The sequence below is a fragment of the Patiria miniata genome, unplaced genomic scaffold, assembly GCF_015706575.1.
Source record: "Patiria miniata isolate m_02_andy unplaced genomic scaffold, ASM1570657v1 HiC_scaffold_27, whole genome shotgun sequence".
NCBI classification, from domain to species: domain Eukaryota; kingdom Metazoa; phylum Echinodermata; class Asteroidea; order Valvatida; family Asterinidae; genus Patiria; species Patiria miniata.
In genome coordinates this window covers 9,514,068-9,540,401 of record NW_024037066.1, presented here as the reverse complement: position 1 = coordinate 9,540,401, position 26,334 = coordinate 9,514,068, and the positions used below count along the sequence as shown (strand labels likewise).

General features: G+C 42.2%; 2 protein-coding genes across 2 annotated transcripts; both read right to left on the bottom strand.

Moving 5' to 3' along the window:
- Window positions 1-44: 44 nt before the first annotated feature.
- Window positions 45-24,707, bottom strand: LOC119734171 (glutathione hydrolase-like YwrD proenzyme). The gene is made up of 9 exons (XM_038207521.1): window positions 24,545-24,707; window positions 22,314-22,467; window positions 21,355-21,508; window positions 9,408-9,614; window positions 8,362-8,602; window positions 7,514-7,685; window positions 4,918-5,077; window positions 3,798-3,968; window positions 45-3,010 (listed from the first exon to the last, which is right to left on the bottom strand). Exons 1-9 carry the CDS (start codon window positions 24,639-24,641, stop codon window positions 2,693-2,695), a joined length of 1,674 nt encoding a protein of 557 aa, XP_038063449.1. The 5' UTR covers window positions 24,642-24,707; the 3' UTR covers window positions 45-2,692.
- On the bottom strand, window positions 16,257-19,870 carry LOC119734173 (modulator of apoptosis 1-like). Its single transcript, XM_038207522.1, has one exon. The coding sequence runs from the start codon at window positions 18,177-18,179 to the stop codon at window positions 16,584-16,586; it is 1,596 nt and encodes a 531-aa protein (XP_038063450.1). The 5' UTR covers window positions 18,180-19,870; the 3' UTR covers window positions 16,257-16,583.
- Window positions 24,708-26,334: the final 1,627 nt, after the last annotated feature.

Genomic DNA, 26,334 nt, shown 5'->3' with positions numbered 1-26,334 from the left:
GAGTGTACCGGCTGCATGCATAAGATGACGATTTTACAATGGGCTTTTATATGACTGCATTTATTATTACGCAACAGAAAAATAGCCTGTATTTTTCTCTTCATTAGATATTACAGGCAATCTGGTCGATTGGATTTTAAGAGATACAGACAACTATATTCATTGAACACGCGCTTCGCTCTTAGTCTGAACGATCATGAATAAATAATTAATTACAGACATGCATTAAAACAGTACCATCATCCATCGACATCAAAACCATAGCAATACAATATCATACAGATCGAGAACTGATTTTGCCCGTTGTCAAAAAGAAAATAGATACATTCAAAATGTACAAAACATTGTAAAACAATGAACGTCATTCAAATAACAACTGTGTGGTTTCAGTTTATATAAGCTGGGATTATTTCTGTCCATAAAGCAAATCGATAGTTCCTGGCACCTGTCAATTTGTCAACAGAACAGGTTTACCATATTTTATAGTAGATTACATATGGGGTTATAGGTTATGGCAAAAGTCAGCAACTATATTAAATGTAACATACCGAGTATAAATAGAGGCGTATATTATTATTGTGAATACATGTGTCCCTTGTTTATGGGTTTGTATGAAGCATGTATACTATCCACTGTCCTTTTCCTTCACATCATATACGTGGTGATCGAATACTCTAAGTGTATCTCAAGAATGTGATAAGATTAAAACAATTAAAGCGATGAAATGAACCGGTACGTCTTCCAAAAGCACGTGCTATTAGAAAAGATGTTTAACATATTACCCTCAATATACTACTTATAGTGAATGGTACCCTTTCAAAGCGCCAATAACTGGACAGTGACCCCATCAATGCGTCAGCATCATATTAATATCTGTTTCAAAGCGTAGGCGTATCGAAAAAAATCTCAAAAATGTCAGACATTACGTGATGACAAACTTTCAATTTCAAAGTTTACGCGGTAACATATAATAGTTAAATACATATGGGATAACTTTAAATGAAACCATGAGAGGACTCACTTTCAAAATCGATAATATAATCAACGACTATACACTAGACAAAGTCTTTAAGGCAGTTCACATACATGTAAGCAGTGCACATAAAAACACTACACAGGTTACCCGAGAAAACTGTTGCTGCCGAACGGACAAATTTGGCGACGCATTTCGAGGCATTAAAACTGTCGACGCATCTATATTTTGTGGCAAACGGCTTTAAGATATACCAAAGAGCAAGGAACATGGATGTTGGTATATCCATAGAGCATGGATATACCAACAAGTTCCCACGGCGTTTTTTTTTCTACCGACTGCTGGGTGATAAACAAATGATTTATTTTATCAGGCCGGCCTCGCTCAAGAAAATATGTTTTGGAGGTAACACCAGCTTTCTTAGCTCATCCTCGGTTTATTTTTTCCAAGTGGGATGTAATCAAATATCCGCCCAAGTATTTCAAGATAACCTTATAATTATTTCATATCCGAGGCGCTTAACCCGCATTCCAACTTATCCTTTCCATTTAGGATGTCAGCTAATTTCTCGGCTGACAACTTGCGACAAGACCAGCTTCCCAGTCCAAATATAGCCGGTTATTTTTAGTCGTCTTGCCCGCTCTCACCGATCAATGACCCTAAAAATAGCGGGGATTTCTTAACAAAATTTATATGGAAACCCGAGCTATATTGATCGGTTTTACACATGGTAACAGTAAAAATAGGATATTTTTGCGGCGAAGATAATATTTCTACATGTTTTCTTTCCATTTCGAAGACGCCGATTCGATTGGTGCAAACAAAACTGTACATTATTTTTCTACACATGAAATAATATAAAACGAATAAATATTCGGTTATTACATGAATATTCAGTCAAATTCAATACTTATAGGAGGGGAAAACTGACATTCCAAAGCTTCAATGCCGTCGTAGTTAAAAAAATTACTCCTGAAAATTCACTTAAGATAAGAACGCCTGCAAAGAGTGAATACTCATGATGCACACTCAAAAGTTTTTTAAGAATCTCAGTAGGCCTATGTTGTTTATTAAATATCACATTTTACATATATTTTTTACATCTGTAACTAATCCTATCCAAAACAATTTTATGCAACACATAATTTATGTATGGATGTAGTGAAATTAACTTCCACGCATAAAATATACGTAAGGATTTCAGGAAATAAGTATCAAACATTTTACAATAATTTTAGAATGAACAGTAATTGAACATTACCCTGTTTTAGATGAATATTTTCATGAAAATAATAAATTTTAATTTAATGTAACATTTCTTAAAAGTTCTAAGTCTTAGTGAGAAGACTGGACTGGTATTATTATTTTTCTTAATCTGAAGTCTCCATGTACACAAAGCACGGAAGTGACATTTAAATGTATAACTTTCACACAAAACATACAAAGCGTTTATAAATTGTCCAGAAACTGAATTTTAAAAAGAAGCCCAATTGAAAAAAAAAATTGACTTTGAATTTACCAGATCCCAATCCAGTTAATTTAATGAAATCTTTACTTTCATAGCTTCACATGATTCTTTATACATTTACCTGTAGCGCTGATATTTCCTCTTTTTCATTTCATGTAGATAATTATAGAGTACATCACACACTTGAATTATTTTTTCCTCAAAATGACTTCACTCATTAATAAGACACACTCCACTGTTGCACAATTTCTTTAGTATCCAACTGGTGACCCGTCTCCCCGAAAGTCACTTCCTGCATACAGAGACTTACCTACAGAGTCTCTGGCAGTGTACCAGTCACCCACAGTAATGACCTGACCCCTGCCAAATATTCGCCTGTCCCATCCCTTCACAGGTCCCACAACATTGTGGCCCATGGTCCGTAGCTCTTGTATGATGTCATCACTGAAACCTTCTTCAAGAAACACTTTACCTGTCAGGCCGTCTTGTTCCACTACTTCAACACGGAACCGTGGCTGGTTTAGGGCCTTCTGCGGGTCCATGCTAAACTCGGACATATTTAGTAATACCTACAAAGTGAGAAAACAAGTCACTATATGAACTGACAGATCAAGAATAGTTTCTTTATAACTACGGGTCAATTTTTTATTTCCTCGCACTCATTCAATATTAACAATTATTATTTATATGAGGCTTCCAGTGGTAAAAATAGATATGCGCATTTTATGCTTTTGTAAAACGTCCCCGGATGACAGCAATAATTCTGATATTGTCCGGCGCGCCCTCATCCAGGCATTTTCGCTGGTTCCCGCACGATCAAGAGCGTAGAAACTCACAGTTGTCAACCACTCAACAGAGCGTAGCGCGCGGTACTGTCGAACACGGACACCCACGCAGCATGCATGCAGCGCGCAGCAGTGCAGGTATACATGCACTGATGTCAATAATTACAAGGGCAGCTCCAATTAGTTTGACGAAAAAGGAGAAATGAAGACAGTGTCTTGAACTGTATTTCTTGCGAATCAAGTCAGCCTGATATAGATAATAATAATATTGGATGGCTTTTTTCGGGGGATACAAGAAGATATTGCACTCGCAATGACAATATTGCACTCGCCTTCGACTCGTGCAATATTGTCATAGCTCGTGCAATATATTCTTGTATCCACCTCAAAGCCATCCGATATTATATAATTAATACTTTTAGAAAGTCACATTATAATAGTCACTTTGTCTAATTCCATCAAAGTGCTCCCTTTCGTTTGCACATTGAACACATCAGAAAATCAAATCACAACCGGTCTGAAAGATTAAAGGAATACCACTAGTCTGATGAAAAGTCACAGCACATCATACCTGTATCTGCCCTTGGGGCTGCATAAAACTCGCCATGACTCCAAAAGTTGCCAATAGGCTGCCTGTATCGGCAGCCGTCACCATGGAAGGAATGATGGTGTGGTAGGAGCGTTTCCCTGGAGCTAGGACGTTAGGGTGTCCGGGCTGCAGGGAAAAGTTCGAGCCGCGATTCTGGAATCAAGGTGTTCAGAATCATTCATTGTTACATCATGACTTGGATACTGGGGTTTCATTGGTCAAGAACGGCCACATGTCCAGTCTATAAAACTGAAGGGATTAAATGAGAACTTACCTGTTTGAAAATTAATCCTGATTTTATGAGAAAGGGTGAGTGAGACATTATGTGAGATCCTGCCATGTGCATGCGCAGTTATTATTAAAGGCATAAGGATATGAGACCAGAAAATCCAAGTTCCATGTTAATGCTAAAGGGTATAAATTTAGAGAACTGATGCTGTTGATAGAAAAAGGGTGGGAGAGTAGGGCACAAAATCTGTCACTCACCCTTTCTCATAAAATCAGGATTAAATTTCAAACAGGTAAGTTCTCATTTAATCCCTTCATTTCATTTTGAAATCTCGCGAGAGATTCCATGAGACTTTCAAACATCTGGTCAAATATCCTGCCCACAGACATGGTAAACAAAGGCAGGAAAGCTCCCAATTATCAAAAGGTTACACTGCAGCAGTGATTCGATTCATTTCTTGACAGTTGACCTAAAAATCATTGCTGCGATATGGGATATGTTACTGTGATATGAGATATATGTAACCCCCTCACGGCACACAGCAACCTCGGCTTCACCTTGGGTGCTGTGTGCCCCTCGGGTGTTAAAAGCGCCATATCCCACATCCCAGCAGTCAACAATTGTTAATTAATTACTTTGTGTTGCAGGGTGCAAAGGATATGTTGACTACAGTCTCGGTCCATGAATGGATTTAGATCATGTTCCCCTATTGCAGTCAGTCCATGGCAAGCACAGAAAAGCTGTCGGGGGGGGGGGGGGGGGAGGATGCTATCAATAAGATGAATGAAATCCAGTGAATTTTGGCACTAGAAGCTGAGAAGTTCCTAAGGAGTTAGGGTTGACACTCGTAAACTGACTACTGTCCATACTCACATGTAATGTAAAGCCACAGCCCTCAGGTACCAGACCAGTCCCAAAGTGTCTGTAATTACTGTTAATGAAGGAGCAAGCATTCCCTTGCTCATCAACGACACAAAAATACACTGTGTCACCTCCACTGTGGACTTCACCGTGTTTAAGGTCCTTGCTAGCTCTGCAAGATAACAATGGAATACAAGTCCATTCAAAGGTTCTGGCAGGGAGTATTTGTTCATAGTTGCAGTCAAATCCTCGGAAGTCCATCACAAGTCAGGAAGTCTCAAGTGAAAAGCTATCCAAATGAACTGTGACAAATGCATTCCTTTATAACTACTTATCCCCCGCTGCTTGTGTACATGTACATGGTTCCTTATTGGGTAGAAAATACAATAGAACAATAGACCCCATTAGGAAATCTTAAAGGGAATATACAACATTTGCAAACATCGAAAAATAAAACTACCAAGTTTTTACGAAATACCTTACTAGGATGTTGGTAAGTGACAGTCACAAGCATTCTGTAAAATTACGGCACCTGGTGTGAAGTCATTTTCAAGAAAATGGTATTTTTGTATACATTTCCAACGGTGGTCGGCCGACCACCGTTGGAAAAACCTAACTTTTGTTCAACTACTGCCCATATTTACCATTTGTTTCAGTTCAAATTGTGTTTGCTATTGGTTACATGTTCATGAATGGGTGCAGGCCAGCTAAACTGGTTCCCTTACCTTACAATTTTCCGGCATCTATAAATTGATCCATTTCATCTTTAGTGGAGTCAGGGAACCAGACTACTTGAACATTTTTGTTTTTCTTGGTTTTTTGAGCATTTTCGGACACAAAACTTCAAACATGTCAGTGTAACAATATTTTGATCTATTATACTAACCCCTCAACTAGTTCATTTCTGAAAATTACAGTGAAAGCCAATGATGTACATTCCCTTTAAGAAATCTATCTGCCCAATAAGGGAAATGCTATGGAGTTGGAGATTTCATTAGAGACAAAGGAGAACAAAAGAAGGAAAACAAAGGTTGTCCCCACAAGTATATGTATGCAAAGCCCCAGTCACACATTCAGGTGGGAGCTCCGAATATCCACGGTTTACCAAGAATCAATCGATCATGATGAACCGTCGAGATTCATGGAGAAATCGACTAAGAATGCACTACGGTTTCAGGATGGACAGCCACGACTGTCCTAAGGTTTCTCTACGAATACACAAGGGTTTGTCAAGAATATGGATGGATTGTTGAAGAGTATCGACGGTATTACTAAGAATAATGACGTTAACGCCACGGTTGTCTGCGATTGGGCCACGGATGACCAAGGTTCTCCTGCGAATAAAGCGTGGGTATTCGTAGTACAACCTTAGCAGAACCCTAGCACATCCAGGCATATCCGTAGGACACTCGTAGCGAATTCGTAGAGATTTCTACCATGAAAGAGCTACGAATCTCCAAGATTATGTACGATTAGCCACGAATAACTCTACGAATTAGTACGGTTGTCCTACGGATGTCCCACGGTTGCACTACGGATTGATTTTCATGACGATTCACCACGGACGTTTGGAACAGTTTAAAACTTAAGTAGCCCCTCCACGAATACTCCATAGCAATACCCAAGGAAGATGACGGATAACCACGGAGGTACTAAGGATGAATACGGTACTCCCACGGTTTATCACAAATTTCAAACTGTGGATATCCGTAGCTCCAAACCGTGAATGTGTGACTGGGGCTAAAGGCTGGGTGACCCTACTTGTGTTTCGACTTCTTATTTTTGATTGACTCCACTACAACTCTGGTATTTTCCAGTAAAATATTGTAGATGAACATAAATTTATACAAAAAGTTCCTTAGATGAATTTTAAATGAGTATTCAAAGCAAAGGTCTCAGTTTTTTCCTCTTTTTCTCTCAGGATGAGAAAAGGAAAGTTTCCCAATAGCCTTCAACAGCACAGCATGGCTTGGATGCTAACTTAAAGGGACACTGCATCCTGGAACAGCCCAAATGGGCTACAAAATGCGCTTTGAATAAAATGATGTTCATCGGAAAGAACATTTAAAAGTAGGATATTACATCCACACAACTTTCCTTTAAAAACTGGGCATTTTTGTGTTATTCCTGTATTATGTGTGCAAAAACGACTTTCAGGGTTCACTTTTGCAACCCCAAAAAGTCGAGCTGTTTGGGTGCTAGTTATGATTTCATTCATAAAGTGTTCGCCCTTTGCGGACGTGTAAGAAACCACCTTTTGTGCATCGGTGATTGGTCACCGCTGTTCGCGAGTACGGTGCTGTATTGACACACACGCGTATATCGTACATTGACTGAAAACTCTGTCATGTCCGATGTAAACAACCGGGATTAGTTCGCCATTTCTCAGGAATGGTAAGACATTAGGTTGGTTTCCTTTCAACCAGATGTTTGTAATAGGATAAGTAAACAATCCAAAACATGAAATTTTCGGGGATTTCAGGACCTAGTGCCCCTTTAAACTTCCTTTTTTACTTCCAAGAAAAATTTACATGTTCTTGTCTGAACTTTTTAACACTACTTTGTTTTCGATAAGCCTTTTTTGGACTAGGCAGATATATCCTCTTACCTTACTGGGTCTATGAGTGTTCTCCTCTTGGCAGCGTAATCCTTGGACAACAACTTGTTAACAGGGACATCTACCTTGTCACTGTCAGCACAGTACCACAAACTGTCAGCAAAGCTGAGTTTAATGGCTTCAATCAGGCAGTGGAGGTACTTGACTGAGTTGTGTCCCATAGCTGCAACAGTAATAAGCCTGTATCATTAATCAGCCTTGGGATTTTTCCAGGTTTACATGGATCAGTTCATTTTCAGTTTCATCAACATTCATTTCCAATTCCAACAGAATAATGGGAATTGGAGGCACAGACAAAAAAGCACAGCTTGTGTTAGGGAGTGCCGTACAATTACAAACACTTACAGCACAGACTAAATTGACAAAGCACAAACAGCACATATAAACGAAACAAAACAAGTACACTCACAATTCCAGTGGTTACAGTAGTAAGGCTGGATATAAAAGTACAGAAAAAATAAATAATTACGACAAAACAGTCACTGTTGAAGAAGGTACGACTTAAGATTACGTTGAAAACTTAATGCGATTTTGCTTTTCCTTAAACTTAAGAAAGGGAATCCATTCCAGTGAAGTGGCCCCGACTGCCCAATGCTGTGTTTAAAGGCAGATGTCGTGAACTTGGAAATATGCAGCAGGGATCCAGGATTGATTGTTAATCAGGGTTAATAATTAAAACATTATTTGGTTGTCTATATATATTCCCCATGCCAATGAGATGGCTTCAAGTATGATTATAATGTAAATCAGGGGTAATACTAATGAGAATCCCTTTAATCAGTCCCTCATTGAAATAACCTGATTAGAGAATGTCCAATTAAACAAACGTGACCACTCACCTTTCAGGTCCAATCCCTCTAGTATGTTTAGTCCCATCAGGGTTGTTATCCCCTGTCCACTAGGAGGAACCTCCCACACATTAAGACCCTTGTAGTTGATGCAGATTGGCTCTACTAGGGAGCTGCTGTGCATCTTCAGGTCTTGTAGATTCAGCGTTCCTCCGTTGGCCTTCACGATGTCCACGATGGCTTGTGCTACACGACCCTCGTAGAAGCCTGCCTTGCCCTTGAGTGCAAGCTCCTACAAATCAAGTCAGATAATGATGTTGACATTTAGTACCCATTTTGATGGTGAAGAAAATATCACTCCTTAAAGGGCCCATGTAATGTACATTTCTTTTAATGCAATCTTTGAAAGTGCACCTTTATGTCTCATTTAACCCTATGTTCAATTTTTATGTTGCCATTTTCAAGGGTATTTTGGTGCCTTTGTGGTTTATATGCTGATGCAAATGTCCATGTTCATGAGAAAAATTGTGATATCATTTCAGGCAGAAACCTCAATGTTACAGATATTTCTGCGCCAAAAGTTGCCTGATTTTGGACAATTTGCTGTTGTAGATTTTCTTTCCTTTGGTGATTCGTTGTTGTTTCAGTACATGGCAGTAAGCTAATAAGCAAACTTTTCTTACAAATGCTTTCCTTGAACACATTTTTGGGTTCATATTTTAACAGAAAACACAAACTAAGCAGTGTCTTCCTGAAATGACATCACAACAACAGCGCATGGACAATTTTAAATGTTTTACACATTTAAGAGGAGTAGAAACTTGCACAAAACATGATTATACAAAAAATGTATTGCATGAACCCTTTAACGTGTCAACCTTGTAAAGCATCAAAACACAAATTGAGGCTTTGTAAGGTTGAAAATGTAACTAGGGAAAGTTTGTGGCGTGACGTCTAAAAGAGAAATGGTTCTGAGAAAACCAGAAATAATCAAAAATGTTTTGATCAGTATGGTCTTACTGTCATCAACACACTGACCAAATGCAAAGTCACTACCAGTGGTTCATCTCAAAACCATGAGTAAATAGTGCTTTCACCTTAAAGGTCTTGGCCAGTAGGGGAAGACGCATGGTTTCCCCGGCCTTTGGTGCCCTTCCCTCCTTCAGAAGGCATGCCGCATGGGGGTTGGATTTTCGCAGTAGTTTGTCCACATCATGCTGCCAACCATTGGCTGCTACTGGCTGAACAGTAAAGCCGCCCTCGGCTAGATCAATTGCAGGTTGGAGAATCTGTTGCATGGAAAGCTGGAAAAAAAACATACACACAGTGAAATGTTGATAAGTCAAATCTCCAGGGAACAGGTTGAAAATTTGAATTAAGCAGAGTTTCAATTTAAGCAGGGTTGTATAAATATCATTGTAGTCTTTCAAAACCACTGGCTAAAATCTTTAATAAGTCCATGGCTATGGGAGTTTTTCCTGAAGGGCTAAAAACAGGTAAAGTTATTCCAGTGTATAAAGGGGGAGATGAACATGAAGTTAGTAATTATAGACCCATTTCAGTTTTATCTACATTTTCTAAGGTTTTCGAAAAGTTAATTTACAAAAGACTTATATGTTTTATAGATAAACACAATATTTTATCAGAATCTCAATTTGGATTTAGGTCAAACCGCTCCACCGAGATGGCAACTTCTTATGTGGTAAACAGACTTCTTGAGGCCATAGACGACAAAAAGATCGCTATCGGTGTATTTTTAGACTCGTCTAAGGCCTTTGATACAATTAATCATGATATCTTGATTTCTAAATTAGAGCACTACGGAATTCGAGGAATAGTTTTAGACTGGTTCAAGAGTTATTTGTCCAAAAGAAAACAGTTTGTATCATTCAATTCTGCGAAGTCTACATGCAAGACTATTACCTGTGGAGTTCCGCAAGGTTCTGTTTTAGGACCACTTCTATTCATTCTGTATATAAATGATATTTGCAGTACATCAGATGTAATTGAATTTACTTTATTTGCTGACGATACAAGTTTGGTGTATAGTCATAGTAATGTAGATGCTGCTGTAAGTAATCTTAATCGTGAATTTCTCAAAATAAGCACTTGGTTGGTAGCAAACAAACTTTGTATTAATCTATTTAAATCAAATTATATCATTTTCTGTCCTAAACAAAAGAAATACGTGTAACCCGTGGTTCACATTTCAAAATAACAGGAACCAAATTTTATATTAATTTAACTCCCTTTTGAAAAAGAACTCTTGACTTCACACAATTCAGGATTTACGTACACAATGAAATATGTTTTATTGCCAGAAATAAAACGGTCTCAAGCAATGGCAATTCAAGTAAAAAATGCAATGATATTAAATATACTTCACAGAAAACACAGGATCCTGTAAAATTTAAAATACAAAGCTAGAGCTCGGGAAAAAAGGGCGCCAAAACTATAAAATGATTAAACTCGCGATTTCGTCCATCCGCGGTAGTTCGGGAGTCCATACATGGCGTAGAAGAGCTTGAAGACGATGGAAGAACGATGTGACAAAGTAGACTAGTTGAACTTGAAGAAGAAATTGACGACTCTCGTCATTTGTCGGTACGGTAAAACAAAGGGATACTTGCGAGGTCTTGAAAGATGAAGTGGCTTTGTCTAGGGCAATGCTGGTGGCTGTGTCTAGGGACGCTCCAATGTCTTGGATGCCGAAGGAAATGATGGTTCTCCGACGTGCTGGACAGCTGTTGGTCTCGGACGTCGGGGATACCGATGGATCTTGGAAGTGCTGGAGCAGGCAATGTGGTGTCTGGAGGGCAGATCGGGGAACACTCAGATGGTCCCGTCTAGGTCTCCCTTGAAATTGAGGTGACACGGCCGGTCCAGTCTAAAACAGAGAGCCAACATTCGTGCAAAAAGGAGGGAACTTGGAATCAGGATCCTCCAATCGAACAACAAAATGATGCAAAATGGCTGGTGAAAATGGCAGGCATGCAGTCAGCACGGTGGCAGAATCAGGAATGCCAAGCTCTGCTAAAATTTTGGGGCAGCTAGCACCAAGACCATGCCCTGATCACATGACTAGCCAGGCTCTCATTGGTCCAACTTCAAATTGTCACACAAGACTCTAATACTGATTGGTCAGTTAGTAACCAGGCAGATGAACACTCAGCAGAGTTTGTGGTTTTCACAGCTTCTGCAAGGTGTGATCAACAACCAGGGATTAAGTGTCCCTACATCCTGCTTAGCTCCTGGAAGAGTACACAACTGGGGCACCAGTCAGTAATAAAAGGCAGAGGACACAAAAGACATCCTCTATTCTTCCAGGAAGTGGGCAAGATCAAAGACAGGCTTTAACAAAAGCAGGAAAAGATCAAAGGTCTACTGGAACACAAGTCACCAGTAGAAAAGATAAAACATCATAAAAGATTAGAAAAAGGGAAATTATGCAAATAGTAAACACAGTCATATAAAATAATACTATAACCCAAGACCTCTTTTTGGGTCAGGGTTACATCCTCCCCTTTCTTAACTTGCTACCTCCGGGAGCAAAAGAAAAGAAAACAAGGAAATATATACATATATACAAATCTAATAGCCAAAAATCTTCTTCTTAAACTCGGCAAACATCCGAGGCGTTTGGAACTGCCGGCTAAACACTGGCTGTCCTCTCTCTTCAAACTTCATCCGCACGGGTGGTCTTGACACTCGAGTCGAGCGTCTGACAAAGCTTGACTCGGAATCAGAGGTTTCTGTCACAATGGGTTGGGTCGGCACTGGGTCATCAGCAGGCTTGTTTGATGGAGAATCCTCAGTGGATGGCCATTGCATCTCATCTCTAATGATGAGTTCATCCTGAGGAATTGATGGGGAAGTCACAAGCACTGGTGAAATGAGAGGACTGTCCACTGTAGGCGGTTCACTCAAATCTGCATCTTGCAACGAAGATTTCGTTGGGGTTTCGGACAACTTTTCAATGTCGACATGTATCTCCTCACAAGGAGATGGAGGCTGTGCTGTGGACAACTTGTCAGCATCAACACGTACTTCACAAGAAGGTGAAGGCTGTTCCGTGATTGTGCTTTGTTCCTCCTCTGAACAGGTATCAACAGACAGGTTGGTATCCGGTTGATGCTGAGGGACGAACTCTGGGGCCTCTGCATCAAGTGAAGATTGGAGCAGTTCCGTGGGAAAAACTACAACCACCTCGTCGTCACTAGATTCTTGACTCTCTGAGTCAGACTGACATTGTGCAGGCTTAGCCTTAGCCGCTGCTCTTGTGACAGGGCGTTTGGGCTTGGTGACACGATGCTGGGACTCTTCACCATTTAAGTAGTCGATAGGCAACAAAATGTTCCTATGCAGCGTTCGGACCCGCCCTTCTCCTGTCTCTGGCTGTACACGATAAACAGGCATATCGGGACTAATCCGGTCTACTACTAGGTGAACTGTTGAGTCCCATTGGTCAGCAATCTTATGCTTTCCTTTCAGGCCAAGATTTCTGACCAGAACACGATCTCCAGGCTTCAAGTCATTTCCTCGTACCCGTCCGTCATGACGAGTTTTGTTGGCATGGGCTGACTTAGCCGACTGTTTGGTTGCCAGCTGATAAGCCCTTGCTAGTTGTTCCCTGAGGCCCTTGACATATTTGACATGGTCGGTGTTGGAAAAGCCGTCGGGGCTCACGCCAAAACGCAGGTCAACTGGGAGCCTCGCCTCTCTGCCGAACATAAGAAAGTACGGCGAGAAACCTGTGCTGTCATGCTTGGTGCAATTGTACGCATGAACCAGTGCACTAACATACTTGCTCCAGTTGGTCTTCTTTTCATCTTCCAAGGTTCCCAGCATATTCAACAGAGTACGATTGAATCGCTCTGGTTGGGGATCACCTTGGGGATGGTAGGGTGTGGTTCGTGATTTTTTGATGCCAAGCAGGAGTGTCAACTCTTTCACAACCTTGCTCTCGAAATCACGTCCTTGGTCGGAGTGGAGACGCTGGGGTAGACCATAATGAACAAAGAAATTTTCCCACAAGACCTTAGCCACAGTGCGAGCAGTTTGGTCTTTTGTAGGAAATGCCTGGGCGTATCTAGTGAAGTGATCGGTCACTACTAGGATCGACTGTTTGTTACTTCTGTCTGCCTCCAAGGATAAGAAGTCCATGCAGACCAGTTCTAGAGGACCATTAGTTTTGATGTTCACTAGTGGTGCAGCAGGTTTCTGGGGCGTCTTCCTCGCCACACACCGAGCGCAGTGTTTGACCCAGTTGTCAATTTCTGCAGCCATTCGAGGCCAGTAGAACCGGTCTCGGGCGAGCGCTAGTGTTCGCTCCACACCGAGATGTCCTAACTCGTTGTGCAGTCCTCTGATGGCTTGGATCCGAAATTGGGATGGGAGTACAAGTTGAAAACACTTGTTGCCCAGTGAGTTTGTGATGGACCTGTACAAAGTGCCGTTTGAAAGGGTAAGTTTGTCAAACTCTCTAAGGATCAGTTTCACTTCACCTGGCAGGTCTGCTTGTGAGTCTGGTTTCCTACCCGATTTCACAAAGCTTATGGCTAGCTTGATGATTGGGTCCTCTCGTTGGATTTCCTCCCAATTCATCTTGCTCATCTCGGACTCTGATGCATAAGAATCAGGGACAGCATTTGCACCTACGGACAAGGAGTGGATCAGCGGAACACTGTCATCTGGACAAGACGGGACTGAATCTGTTCGTCCATCAGATGCAGGTTCAGGGATCCTGGCACAACACCGGAAATACAAGGCGCTCACAGCCTCTTGAGGACAGACGACATCCTGTATCTCACCTGTGCCCTTCAGTCGACCTTCGAGTTTCTCCATCATGTCGCGCTGTTCCTCCTCAAACTGCTGATCAAGCTCCGGGGAATGGGGCCTACGTGACAAAGCATCAGCGTCAATGTTGGTCCGCCCTGGCTTGTAATGGATGGAGAAATCAAAGTTCGACAAAGCCGCCAACCAACGATGTCCAGTGGCGTCTAGCTTGGCCGAGGACAGAACATAAGTGAGAGGATTATTATCCGTCATCACCTTAGTTCCTTTGGCCATGTACAGGTAGTCGCGAAATTTGTCAGTGATGGCCCACTTCAATGCCAAGTACTCTAGCTTATGGGCCGGGTAGTTTTTCTCGCTGTGAGATAAACCCCGACTACCATAAGCTACAGGACGAAGTTTCCCATCGTGATCTTGGTAGAGTACTCCGCCTAAACCATCACGACTGGCATCGATGTGTAGCACAAATGGCTTGGATGGATCTGCAAATGCTAGGACTGGGGCGGACATGAGACGATCTTTCAAAGTGAAGAATGCCGTCTCGCACTCTGCCGTCCACAGTTCGCCAAGTGGGTCGTCGGCCTTCCGAGCATGAGGGTCGGACGCCACTCTTGGTGCCGGTCGACCCCGTTTCTTTGGGTAGACACACCCAACAGTGAGGTCATTTAGCGGGCGGGCAATTTTCGAATAATTCTCAATGAAGCGCCGATAATAACCTGCAAAACCAAGGAACGATCGAACTTGTTTCACATTCAGAGGTCGAGGCCATGTCTTCAGAGCAGACATCTTTTCTGGATCGGTCTGCACTCCTTTCTCTGAGACTATATGCCCGAGATACTTGACAGACCTACAGCAGAATTGACACTTTTCAGGAGACACTTTCAGTCCAAACTCGGCGAGACGATCAAGAACCTTCATAAGTCTCTCTTCCATCTGGTCTAAAGATTGACCAAAGATGATGAGATCGTCCATGTAGACTAATACTTCAGTCATGTTGATTCCAGACATGCAGGTCTCCATCAACCTTTGGAAAGTTGCAGGAGCACCCTTGACACCTTGAGGCATTCGTTCGAACTGGTAGAAACCCAAAGGACAGATGAACGCCGTCTTCTCTTTGTCCTCTTGACGCATAGGTATCTGATAGAACCCAGATTTCAAGTCGATCACTGAAAACCAACTGCTGCCGTTCAGACAATCAATCGCCTCCTGTATGAGTGGGACAGCGTATTGATCAGGGATTGTGCGTGCATTCAGTGTACGATAATCAATACACATTCGCAAGCTACCATTTTTCTTGCGAACCAGCACAATCGGTGAAGCATATGGGCTGCGTGATTCTCTAATGATGTCGTTGTCTAACAGCTGCTGCAAGTGTAGCCTCAAATCCTTCAGATCAGCAGGAGCCACCCTTCGTGATCTTTCCCTAAATGGAGAGCCATCTTCAAGGTTGATCTGGTGCTCAGCCTGTTGCGTGCGTCCTAAATCCCAGTCATGCTGTGAGAAAACTTGAGATCTTAATCTCATCTTGTCAAGAATTTGTCTCTTCCTTTCAGGGGAGATCGAACCCCAGACAAAAGGAAGGTTGTCAAAATCATGATCAGAGGGCTTGGAGTGGACATTGTTGCTCGTAGTTGCCTTGACACAAAAGTTTGCGCTTGAAGCTTTCATTGGCTCCCTCATGTTCGGAGCTTCATGACACCATTCAGGAATGAAAACGTCTGCCAAAGGACAATTTCCTGGGACTGTTATCTTCCGATTGGTACGGTTGGCAACCACTACATTTACGGTGCATGTGGAGTTCCCGGGGAGTTGAGTGACAAGAGGTGTCACTTCTAACCCTGTCGGCAGTCTACACTTTTCTTGAGCTTCGACCAGCACAGTCGCTGGTTTTCGCAGAACATTCCGCAAAAACCCACAGACAGATTTCTGTTCGCCAGGTTGAAGGGTGAGAACACGTTTCGACCGAGTTCTGACCGTCCCAAGCTTGCCATCTTCAGGAATTTTGTTCCTGTCAGCGATGTCCTTGTAGATCTTTCGGCATGTAGCACTGATATTTAGACTCTGTACAAACCGGTGCCCTGCCTGCTGTCTACATGACTCAAAACAACTGCGGAAAATACCTGAATTTGTCCCTACTATGACTGGCTGGGTACTGGAGTTTCGCCCATCTGGGACGACCAAAGCAAAGGTGTTGAACTGACTACTGGTCCCACTGAAGGAGTCGTCAAACCCCATAGAGACATAAGTCCAACCTAAGTATGGCATCTTTCCATCACCTCCATGAAACAAAACAAGATCATTAAGAGGGTGCAGATCACGGTTGAGACAGTCAAAGAAACTTTTGGATATCAAAGTTACTTGAGAACCACTGTCTAGTAAGCAGTGGGTGTTGAGTCCATCAACCCAACACCGCGGTGTGATTGTGTCACCAATCAATCCCTGAGGAACATCTGTCCCTGTCTCGTACTGAACCTTGGGGTTTACTGGCGTTCGGACATCTGGGTCCCCTCCTGCAGATGTCCTTGCCCGTTTCCCGACGGTCCACCAAGAACAAACTTGATCAACTTTCTGTTGACAACTTCAGCGTTGGCCGGGTTCATGCATCTCCGGCGAATGTGTCCTTCCTGGCCACACGAGAAACAAAAATCTACCAGAGTGCCCCTCTCATGGCCTCGGTCAGGGTTCTGGCGGGGTTGCCGTCCTTTTGCAGGGCCTCGGAAACCATGAGTCGGCGTCTGTGGAGTGGAATGCTGCATGGGCGAGGCATTCTGATGGAAGAATTGTGCCTGAGGATTGGCAGAGTGGGAGAAATGTGCCTGAGGATGGGCAGAGTTGGAGAAATGTGCCTGAGGATGGGCAGAGTGGGAGAAATGTGCCTGAGGATGGGCAGAGTGGGAGAAATGTGCCTGAGGATGGGCAGAGTGGGAGAAATGTGCCTGAGGATCGGCAGAGTGAGAAAACTGAGTCTGAGGATTTGCAGCATGCTGTAGGTGCTGGGCCTTTCCCGGTCCTCTGGTTGGACGACCACGACTTTCTGACTTGAGTCTGGTCTCGTCCTCCTGTTTCCTAACCATGGACAGCAGGCTCAGGAACGATGGTGGCTGATCCATCTTGTCCCTAAGTTGTAGGTTGACCAGTAGCATCTCGTCGAACAGAATACCACGGATGAATTGAGTAAGCCGCACCCTGTTGGACTGGGCATGAGGGACAACACCCCTCCTCAGTGCTCGCCTCAACACATTCTGCAACCTCGTCAGAAACTTCGATGGAGACTCGCCTTCGGTCTGAGTCAAACTGTGAAATTTCACAAATAACTCGTCGTCCGTCTCAGTGTCGCCGAACGCAATGTCGAGAGCCTTCAAATACTCATGTGACATAGCAGCAGGGTTGTCTCGACGCAGATCATTGATGATGTTCAGCGAGGGTGGACGCAAAGCCTCGCGAATGCGTTTCCTCTTCTCGGCATCATCAAGATCCTGCCACTCATCCATCTGCCCCTCGACATGGTCTATCCAGGAGACGTAGTCATCTTCATCACGGGACGGTGTGGAGGAACCAGAAAAACATCTGAGCTTTCTGTAGTTTGCTGCCAGAGTACAGCGAGCAAAAGATCTAGTGAAGTCGGAAGGAAGAGATTGTTGGGAAGAAGAATTAGAATCTGAAGTGGACGGAGACTGAGATGCAGGAGTCCTCTCTCTCAGGTTCCATGCGTTCAGCACACCACTCTTCCGTAGGTGGCTAATGGTGACACGCTTTGATGGGGAGTCATCCAGCCGGATGACTCGACAGAGTGTCGATGACCCGTGACAGCTGAGATTAATCTCGGTCCTTAGTCCTAGAGAAGAGATGGGCTGAGAGAAATCACAGAGGAAAATAGCAGAACTCTGGTCATCAGTGTCTTTCCTAGAAAGACCTTCCAATGAAGGGAAAATATCATGCAAAGAACAGGCAAAAATATCTGTATCTTCAACCAATGGGCTAGACAGTTGAAATGTCAACAAAACAGAGTGAGTGGGTCGGAGATCATCCTTCTTACACCAATCCACACCCTTCTGTCTGAGTGCTGCATCCGCCATAGTGTGACACAAGTGAAATTTGAACAAACAGAAAATACAATACGCATAGAACAATGGGGAATAGCCAAAAAATGGGAATTTGCACGGATGTTGGCTCTCTTGGCAAGTATAAAAAATAATTCACAGGATAAATAATATACCTTTGAGAAAACAGTTAGCGTCAATCAATAGAGCAATAGCAATCACAGAGTAAATAACATGAGAGTAACCGTTAGCATCAATCAATGAACAATATCAAACAATAAATACCGACTCTCAATCCAACAACAAAACAAAATCAATGTGCACACAAATCCCTTATACTCAAAGTCAAGTCAAATCAAAAAAATAAAACTTTCCCGGACAAGCCCCCAAAATGTAACCCGTGGTTCACATTTCAAAATAACAGGAACCAAATTTTATATTAATTTAACTCCCTTTTGAAAAAGAACTCTTGACTTCACACAATTCAGGATTTACGTACACAATGAAATATGTTTTATTGCCAGAAATAAAACGGTCTCAAGCAATGGCAATTCAAGTAAAAAATGCAATGATATTAAATATACTTCACAGAAAACACAGGATCCTGTAAAATTTAAAATACAAAGCTAGAGCTCGGGAAAAAAGGGCGCCAAAACTATAAAATGATTAAACTCGCGATTTCGTCCATCCGCGGTAGTTCGGGAGTCCATACATGGCGTAGAAGAGCTTGAAGACGATGGAAGAACGATGTGACAAAGTAGACTAGTTGAACTTGAAGAAGAAATTGACGACTCTCGTCATTTGTCGGTACGGTAAAACAAAGGGATACTTGCGAGGTCTTGAAAGATGAAGTGGCTTTGTCTAGGGCAATGCTGGTGGCTGTGTCTAGGGACGCTCCAATGTCTTGGATGCCGAAGGAAATGATGGTTCTCCGACGTGCTGGACAGCTGTTGGTCTCGGACGTCGGGGATACCGATGGATCTTGGAAGTGCTGGAGCAGGCAATGTGGTGTCTGGAGGGCAGATCGGGGAACACTCAGATGGTCCCGTCTAGGTCTCCCTTGAAATTGAGGTGACACGGCCGGTCCAGTCTAAAACAGAGAGCCAACATTCGTGCAAAAAGGAGGGAACTTGGAATCAGGATCCTCCAATCGAACAACAAAATGATGCAAAATGGCTGGTGAAAATGGCAGGCATGCAGTCAGCACGGTGGCAGAATCAGGAATGCCAAGCTCTGCTAAAATTTTGGGGCAGCTAGCACCAAGACCATGCCCTGATCACATGACTAGCCAGGCTCTCATTGGTCCAACTTCAAATTGTCACACAAGACTCTAATACTGATTGGTCAGTTAGTAACCAGGCAGATGAACACTCAGCAGAGTTTGTGGTTTTCACAGCTTCTGCAAGGTGTGATCAACAACCAGGGATTAAGTGTCCCTACATCCTGCTTAGCTCCTGGAAGAGTACACAACTGGGGCACCAGTCAGTAATAAAAGGCAGAGGACACAAAAGACATCCTCTATTCTTCCAGGAAGTGGGCAAGATCAAAGACAGGCTTTAACAAAAGCAGGAAAAGATCAAAGGTCTACTGGAACACAAGTCACCAGTAGAAAAGATAAAACATCATAAAAGATTAGAAAAAGGGAAATTATGCAAATAGTAAACACAGTCATATAAAATAATACTATAACCCAAGACCTCTTTTTGGGTCAGGGTTACATACGTACAAACCATTCCTTTAAATTTCAATGGTACTATCATGAAACAAGTCAAAACAACCAAAACTTTTAGGTATATATATTGATGAAAACTTAAATTGGAAATTTCACATTAATACCATATCTGGCAAAATATCCAGAACTATTGGGATTATGAATCGCCTAAAGTTTTTTGTTCCGGAAAATATCCTTATCATTCTCTATAATTCTCTGATTCTCCCTTATCTTAATTACTCAATTCTCACGTGGGGTGGTTGTTCTTCCCAATGTGAAAAACTACTAATTTTGCAAAAAAGAGCGATTCGTATTATATGTAATGTCAGTTATCGTGAGCACACTACTCCCTTATTTGCTGCCCTCAAGATTTTACGATTTACTGACCTTTATTACCTAAATTTAGGTAAATTCATGTATAAATATTCAAATAATTTACTCCCATATTGTTTCAACAATTTCTTTACTTTCACCTCGAATATTCATTCATATAATACTAGAAGCGTTTCAAAGCAAAACCTTTACGTTTATTCCAGTAGAACGTCAATGTTGAAAAACGGCCTTGTCCACCGGGGCATTGACCTTTGGAACAGGCTGAGTGATTCAGTTAAATTATCGTTAACTTTATCTACATTCATCAAAAAAATGAAAACTCAATTGCTTAACTCTTATAATGTCTGATGAATAATTATTTTTACTCCTGTTTGTTTTGTTATGTTCCTGTTTTGTCCCTGCGTTTTTGTCCCTATTCGTAACTTGTATGGTAATTGTAGGTATTTGTCCACAGGTTGGGGTACAAAAGCCATGCTTCACCCTATACCTAACGTTGTTCCAGTATGTATGTTGTTGATTTATGATAAATGTTGGTTTGAATTCAATTTATATCCAATTATAATACATGTAATTATAACATTAATTTTGTGTATTAATGAACAACGTTGAATAAATGTCTAGCAAATTGAAATTGTTATACTACTGAAGGCAATGGATTCTTTGTTTGACTTTAACAGTTGTTTTCAGTTATCAGAGTTTAACTTATCGAGATTTCACTGTATACAGAGTTGAATCTTGAAGGGTTTGAATCACAGAGGAATCAGAGGGGATCAGGAAGGAAGAGATCCTTCCTCTCTGTCAATCAAGCAGTGCTATTAGATCATGACTTTTGGTCAGGTGACCATGGTACAGTGGGTCAGGTGACCATGGTACGTTGGACAAACTCTGTCACAAGCACTGTACAAAACCCAAAAGGTACGGATGGCTCATGGCCAAACCTGGAACAAAGGATAACAGAATGTGGGGAACAGAATGAGAGCAGAAGCAAGATCAGGAAGGAATTACAGACAAAACAGAATCTTAGAGAGGGGTGGGATACAAAAAAGGAGCTTGGCGGCGAGGATGTAAAAGAGTTTATAGGGGTTATCAGGAAGGAACTAGACTTGGGTCAAAAAGTTATGAGATGTGGTTAGTCACATTCCAATCAAATACAAATATTTGACTTACTTTTCCTGAGCCAAACTCTGTCACTGTATCCACCCATCCGGCTGCTGCCCCTGGAACGGTCACATTAAGACCATGAGTCCTTGGTATGGGATTGGTACTACTGAAGCCTAGCTGCTGGACAACGTCCAGGTTTATGTCTGAGGAGGATCGTCCACTGTGAGACAGAAAATTTGGTTGAAGAGAGTATTAAAGGTTGGTTTCTTAACAACCGTCATTGACATCATTCCAAAAACAAATTGCCTGAGCATTAATCAACGAGTCAAAAAATGTGGGGCTTTCAATACTGTATACATTGTATATGTACTGAGATGCCATGCCACTGAACCTCTCTCACCTCTCTCAATCACAGAGTATAAACGGGTAATCTAATGACATTAGCTGAGGAGTAACCTACAATGGACTGAAATCCAATCCGAGGGAAATGGAAATGTATTCTCTGGCATTTCTTGCCAAGTTAACTAGAGACTACAAATAGCCTGATGAGCCATACTGGCTTGAATTAAAATTCACAACTCTTATTCAGTATTGGACACCAAGGCCAAAAAAAATACTTCTGCTTCCGATTACATGGCATTTGAAAAGAGTGTTGGTAGGTAGAGAATTTTTTTGGGGGGGGGCAATTTTTTGTGTACGATCATATGGAGGTGTCTGCGTGTAGTCAAGGTAGTAATTGATGGTTTTCAGGGTTTTTCCTCATTTTTCTCCCACAAAAATTAGGGTAAGTAAGGGCTGTCAAAATAGGGTAGGTAGGATAACCTGAAGCAGAACTATTATTTTTTGGCCCAATCATTCTTGTGGGGATAAATCAATCACTTTATTCATCCAAACCAATTCAACGCAAATCAAACAAACGGCCAAAGAGTTTTGTGTACAGAAAAAGGCACAGATTTGACTCCATCTTCCCACACTACTGTGCTCAAAAAAGCACCCATTTTGGATCAGCAGTAATATCCATGTACCTTCCATTTAATCCCCTGACTCTTTTTGAAGCGGCATCGTAGTACAGGCAGAAGCAATCGCCGCCAATTCCAGTAAAGCATGGGGACAGGACATTCAGTGCAGCAGCAACAGCAACAGCAGCATCTGCTGCATTACCACCAGCTTTCAAAATACCTTTCATTTTGGATCACAAATGACACAATTTTTTTGTTAATTTTTCTAATCTTTTTTTTTTCAAACCAGCAATGATAGGCCTATGAACATAGGGAAAAATCACAAAATTATAAATATATTACAGTAGTAAATCTGAGCTTGGTATAGGCCTAGTTATGGTTGGACAGATCTCTGTCACTATCGAAGAAAAACAAGTCGCGCTGAATCAACGATTGTTTCTTGTAGTGATATGTGTGATTGATTAAGTGCGACTTGTTTTTCTTTGATTATTACCGGTTGTTTGGAACAATTTAAGGGGTCTTATGGATTCTGTCTTATGGAGTGTGTGGATCTATCCAGGGTAACTGTCTTTCTACATTAGAGCTAGTAGTAGTAGTAGTACTATGATTAGCCCCACTAGTGTGGCCGTCGGTATGCTGCGCTGAACCTCTGGCCACACACCGTGGTACCGCGCGCTACTGAGGACGAAGTTTTCATAAAATCTGCGGTCCGTTTCTTACATTCTCAGTTTCTTTCTTATGGTTGTATTCTATGATGTCTCACCTATCACTTCTGGGATGCTTAGGTCTAATGATGTTCCATTTTCCGAGATATTCTTCAATCTTTCTGGAGCCCAAATGCACTCGTGAAACGTCTGGTGATGGCAGCCATTTTGAATGTGACAAGAGATGACCTCAAGCTGTGACGTCGCGTTTATGCAAATTGCTTGTCGAGCGCGCGAGGGCGCGAGTTGCAAATGCGACGGCTGTTTCCTGTGCCGTAGATCCTGAATAGAGATCGGTGCACGTGGCCCCCTGACGATAAATGCATGGTACAGGAAACAGCCGTCGCATTTGCAACTCGCGCCCTCGCGCGCTCGACAAGCAATTTGCATAAACGCGACGTCACAGCTTGAGGTCATCTCTTGTCACATTCAAAATGGCTGCCATCACCAGACGTTTCACGAGTGCATATGGGCTCCAGAAAGATTGAAGAATATCTCGGAAAATGGAACATCATTAGACCTAAGCATCCCAGAAGGGGTCCTACTAAAGCGCGTCAACAAGCGTCAACAAGCGTCAACAAGTTTTAGTAGTCGTTAAGTGCGCGTCAACAAATTTTGTATAGGCCTTTGAACAATAAAAACAGCTTTATATGGTAGAAAAAGCAATAATGAACATCTTCTGCATATCAATGAAAGTTAAAATTATTTTAAAACTTGTTTTTTTTGAACGCGAAATGTACGACGAATTTGTCGATTAAAGTAGGCCGCCATCTTGTTTGGATGGCGCTGTAGACTTCACGCATGCGTAGTACGGCTAGCTACACATAAACAAGATGGCGGCCAACTTTTATCGACAAATTCGTCGTACATTTCGCGTTCAAAAAACCAAGTTTTAAAATAATTTTAACTTTAATTGATATGCAGAAGATGTTCATTATTGCTTATTCTACCATATAAAGCTGTTTTTATTGTTCAAAAGCCTATAAAAAATTTGTTGACGCACACTTAACGACTACTAAAACTTGTTGACGCTTGTTGACGCTTGTTGACGCTTGTTGACGCGCTTTAGTAGGACCGTCCCAGAAGTGATAGGTGAGACATCATAGAATACAACTATAAGAAAGTAAGAAACTGAGAATGTAAGAAACGGACCGCAGATTTTATGAAAACTTCGTCCTCAGTAGCGCGCGGTACCACGGTGTGGCCAGAGGTTCAGCGCAGCATACCGACGGCCACACTAGTGGGGCTATACTATGATATGAATCATTTGATTTTCAATTTTGACACCTCACCAGGCCAAGTTAAGTAAGTTAATAGTAATGTGCCTCCACGCCCCCATCCAGGCACCCACCCTCCACCCTTTCACCCCTGCCAAACCATCAAACCTCCTTCGCTCACCCCTCAACCAAAATGACCTCCCCCCCCCCCCCCCCCCCCCCCCCCCCCCCCCCCCCCCCCCCCTTCCATGCGTTCCCATCACCTGATCACGGCACCGGTAAATACACACACAACTTCTTACATGACTTAGTCTTAGGCCTACCACTTTTCAATCAATATCAACAGTTTAAAAATATAGTGAAAGCTGTGCCTTACCCAAGCCTATCTCTGAAGCTTGTGTCTGGCTGGATGTGACGCAAGCATCACCGTAACAGACTGTGCTGCCACGTGTGCCGTATGGTGAATTTGTCATTTCTGCAACATGGGCGCAGCCATCTTGTTTTTGGTCTAACTTTGTTTTCGAGCGCCCTCAAGTAGCAATCAGAAGCCATGCGCCAGCGCCAGCGAGAGCGCCAACGCCAACACACCCGGCAGAGTTGCCGCTGTCGAACAGAGCTGCTAGTCAAAGATTAAAATAATTCCCTCATTTCAAGTACATTGTGAAGGATTTTAACCCCCAAAAAATGCCAGTGTTAATAAAATAAAAAAGCTAGAACGCCATTTGGGTGACTCAAAACTTCAAATTCCTTGAAAAAAAATATCTTTCTATTTTCGCCGAGACAATGCCGGTTTCGGACAAAAATTCCATCTCGCACCGGTTTGCTCCCGTGGCGGAGGTAATTCGCTATTTGGTCTGCAGAAATTTTCTATAATTTATTGAAGTGACAATGGACCGCCTGCTTTTATGTGTAAATTCCGTGCGTTTGGGCCGTTTGCCCGTTAAAGGTGAAGGCCTAGCCAAGACGATGCTACGACCTTGTACAAATTTTGAAACCTGCTCGCGCAGGTCAGAGAGCAAGGCCACTTTGGGCCAGATGAGCACTATTTGACAGGCTTAAAAAATCTACCGTCTACGGCATGCCGTATTCTGATTGGCCCACACAGGGTTGCACAGGTTTCTGGTCTCAATGATGGTTGAAAACTTTCCAATTTTTTTTTTAATGGAGAATAAATTATACAACATTGCACATGACGGGCCAGTAAAACACCCAAACGGCACACTGCCCTTTGTAGCAATGCTTTCAAATTTAACAATCATTGCAGCGAGCGGTCAGAAACAAAACTTTATTTCATAAACTTTGTTAAGGTTTTCTTTAGTTTAACATTATCTCCAATTGTACTTTTAAACTTGATCATCTCGCGTGTTTTCCAGTATTTCTCGAATTCATAAGTTCAAGTTCTTTCCAATAAGTTTTGTTATCTTCAGTGAGTGGGTGACGTTTACCTACCTCAGCTAACCGCGGGTAACCTGCCTATCTCCAAGAAACAGGGTCAGGATTAGAGTTCATAATGATTAAAAAATACATGTACTAGCATTATTCAATATCAACCGTGTATTTTGAACGTTGACTACTTGGTAACTGTGGAACGAAATAATTAGCATCAGTTATCGTGTTGGTCATTTTTGCCTTGCCCAAAACACCGCTCACCGTACACTCTGGTACAAGTGACGACCCAGTACCGCCTAGCGTAAAAATTGCCATGGCAGTTCGACCTTCGGTCCGATAAGTCAACATCAACATTAAACGTTAAGGGAGGTGTGCTATAAAGACATCATACCGACACGTTTCACCTGAAAAACTGTTGACATTTAGGATTTTATGGGCCTGCAAATTGTCTTTCGTGATCAGATAGCCTGGGACAGAGAAGATAACATTCTTTCGATGTCGGTTTGGTCAGTGTTCGGCAGCATGTAAATCACTAGCTGCATTGTCATTCGCGGGGGCTTAATAATGGACCTTTACTATGTGATGGACATGGCTTCTTTGACATCTACTTCTATAAATAGGCATCGGTTGTTTATGGTGAACATGGACATGTTTGTATTACATGGTGTAATTCCTTCGTTTCACTCCTCAGTGTGCAATACACACCACATACAAACACATAACTCTAGGGTAGAAGAATTATGTCCCCAGCATTAAGAGAAGACGGTACAAGGATTA

Coding starts and splice junctions, on each gene's coding strand:
- LOC119734173 (XM_038207522.1), bottom strand. CDS start 18,179: ATGGCGGATGCAGCACTCAGACAGAAGGGTGTGGATTGGTGTAAGAAG.
- LOC119734171 (XM_038207521.1), bottom strand. CDS start 24,641: ATGACAAATTCACCATACGGCACACGTGGCAGCACAGTCTGTTACGGT. Junction 22,468..24,544: donor AGCTTCAGAGATAGGCTTGG/GTAAGGCACAGC, acceptor CCAAAATGAAAG/GTATTTTGAAAGCTGGTGGT. Junction 3,011..3,797: donor AGCCCCAAGGGCAGATACAG/GTATGATGTGCT, acceptor CTCACTTTGTAG/GTATTACTAAATATGTCCGA.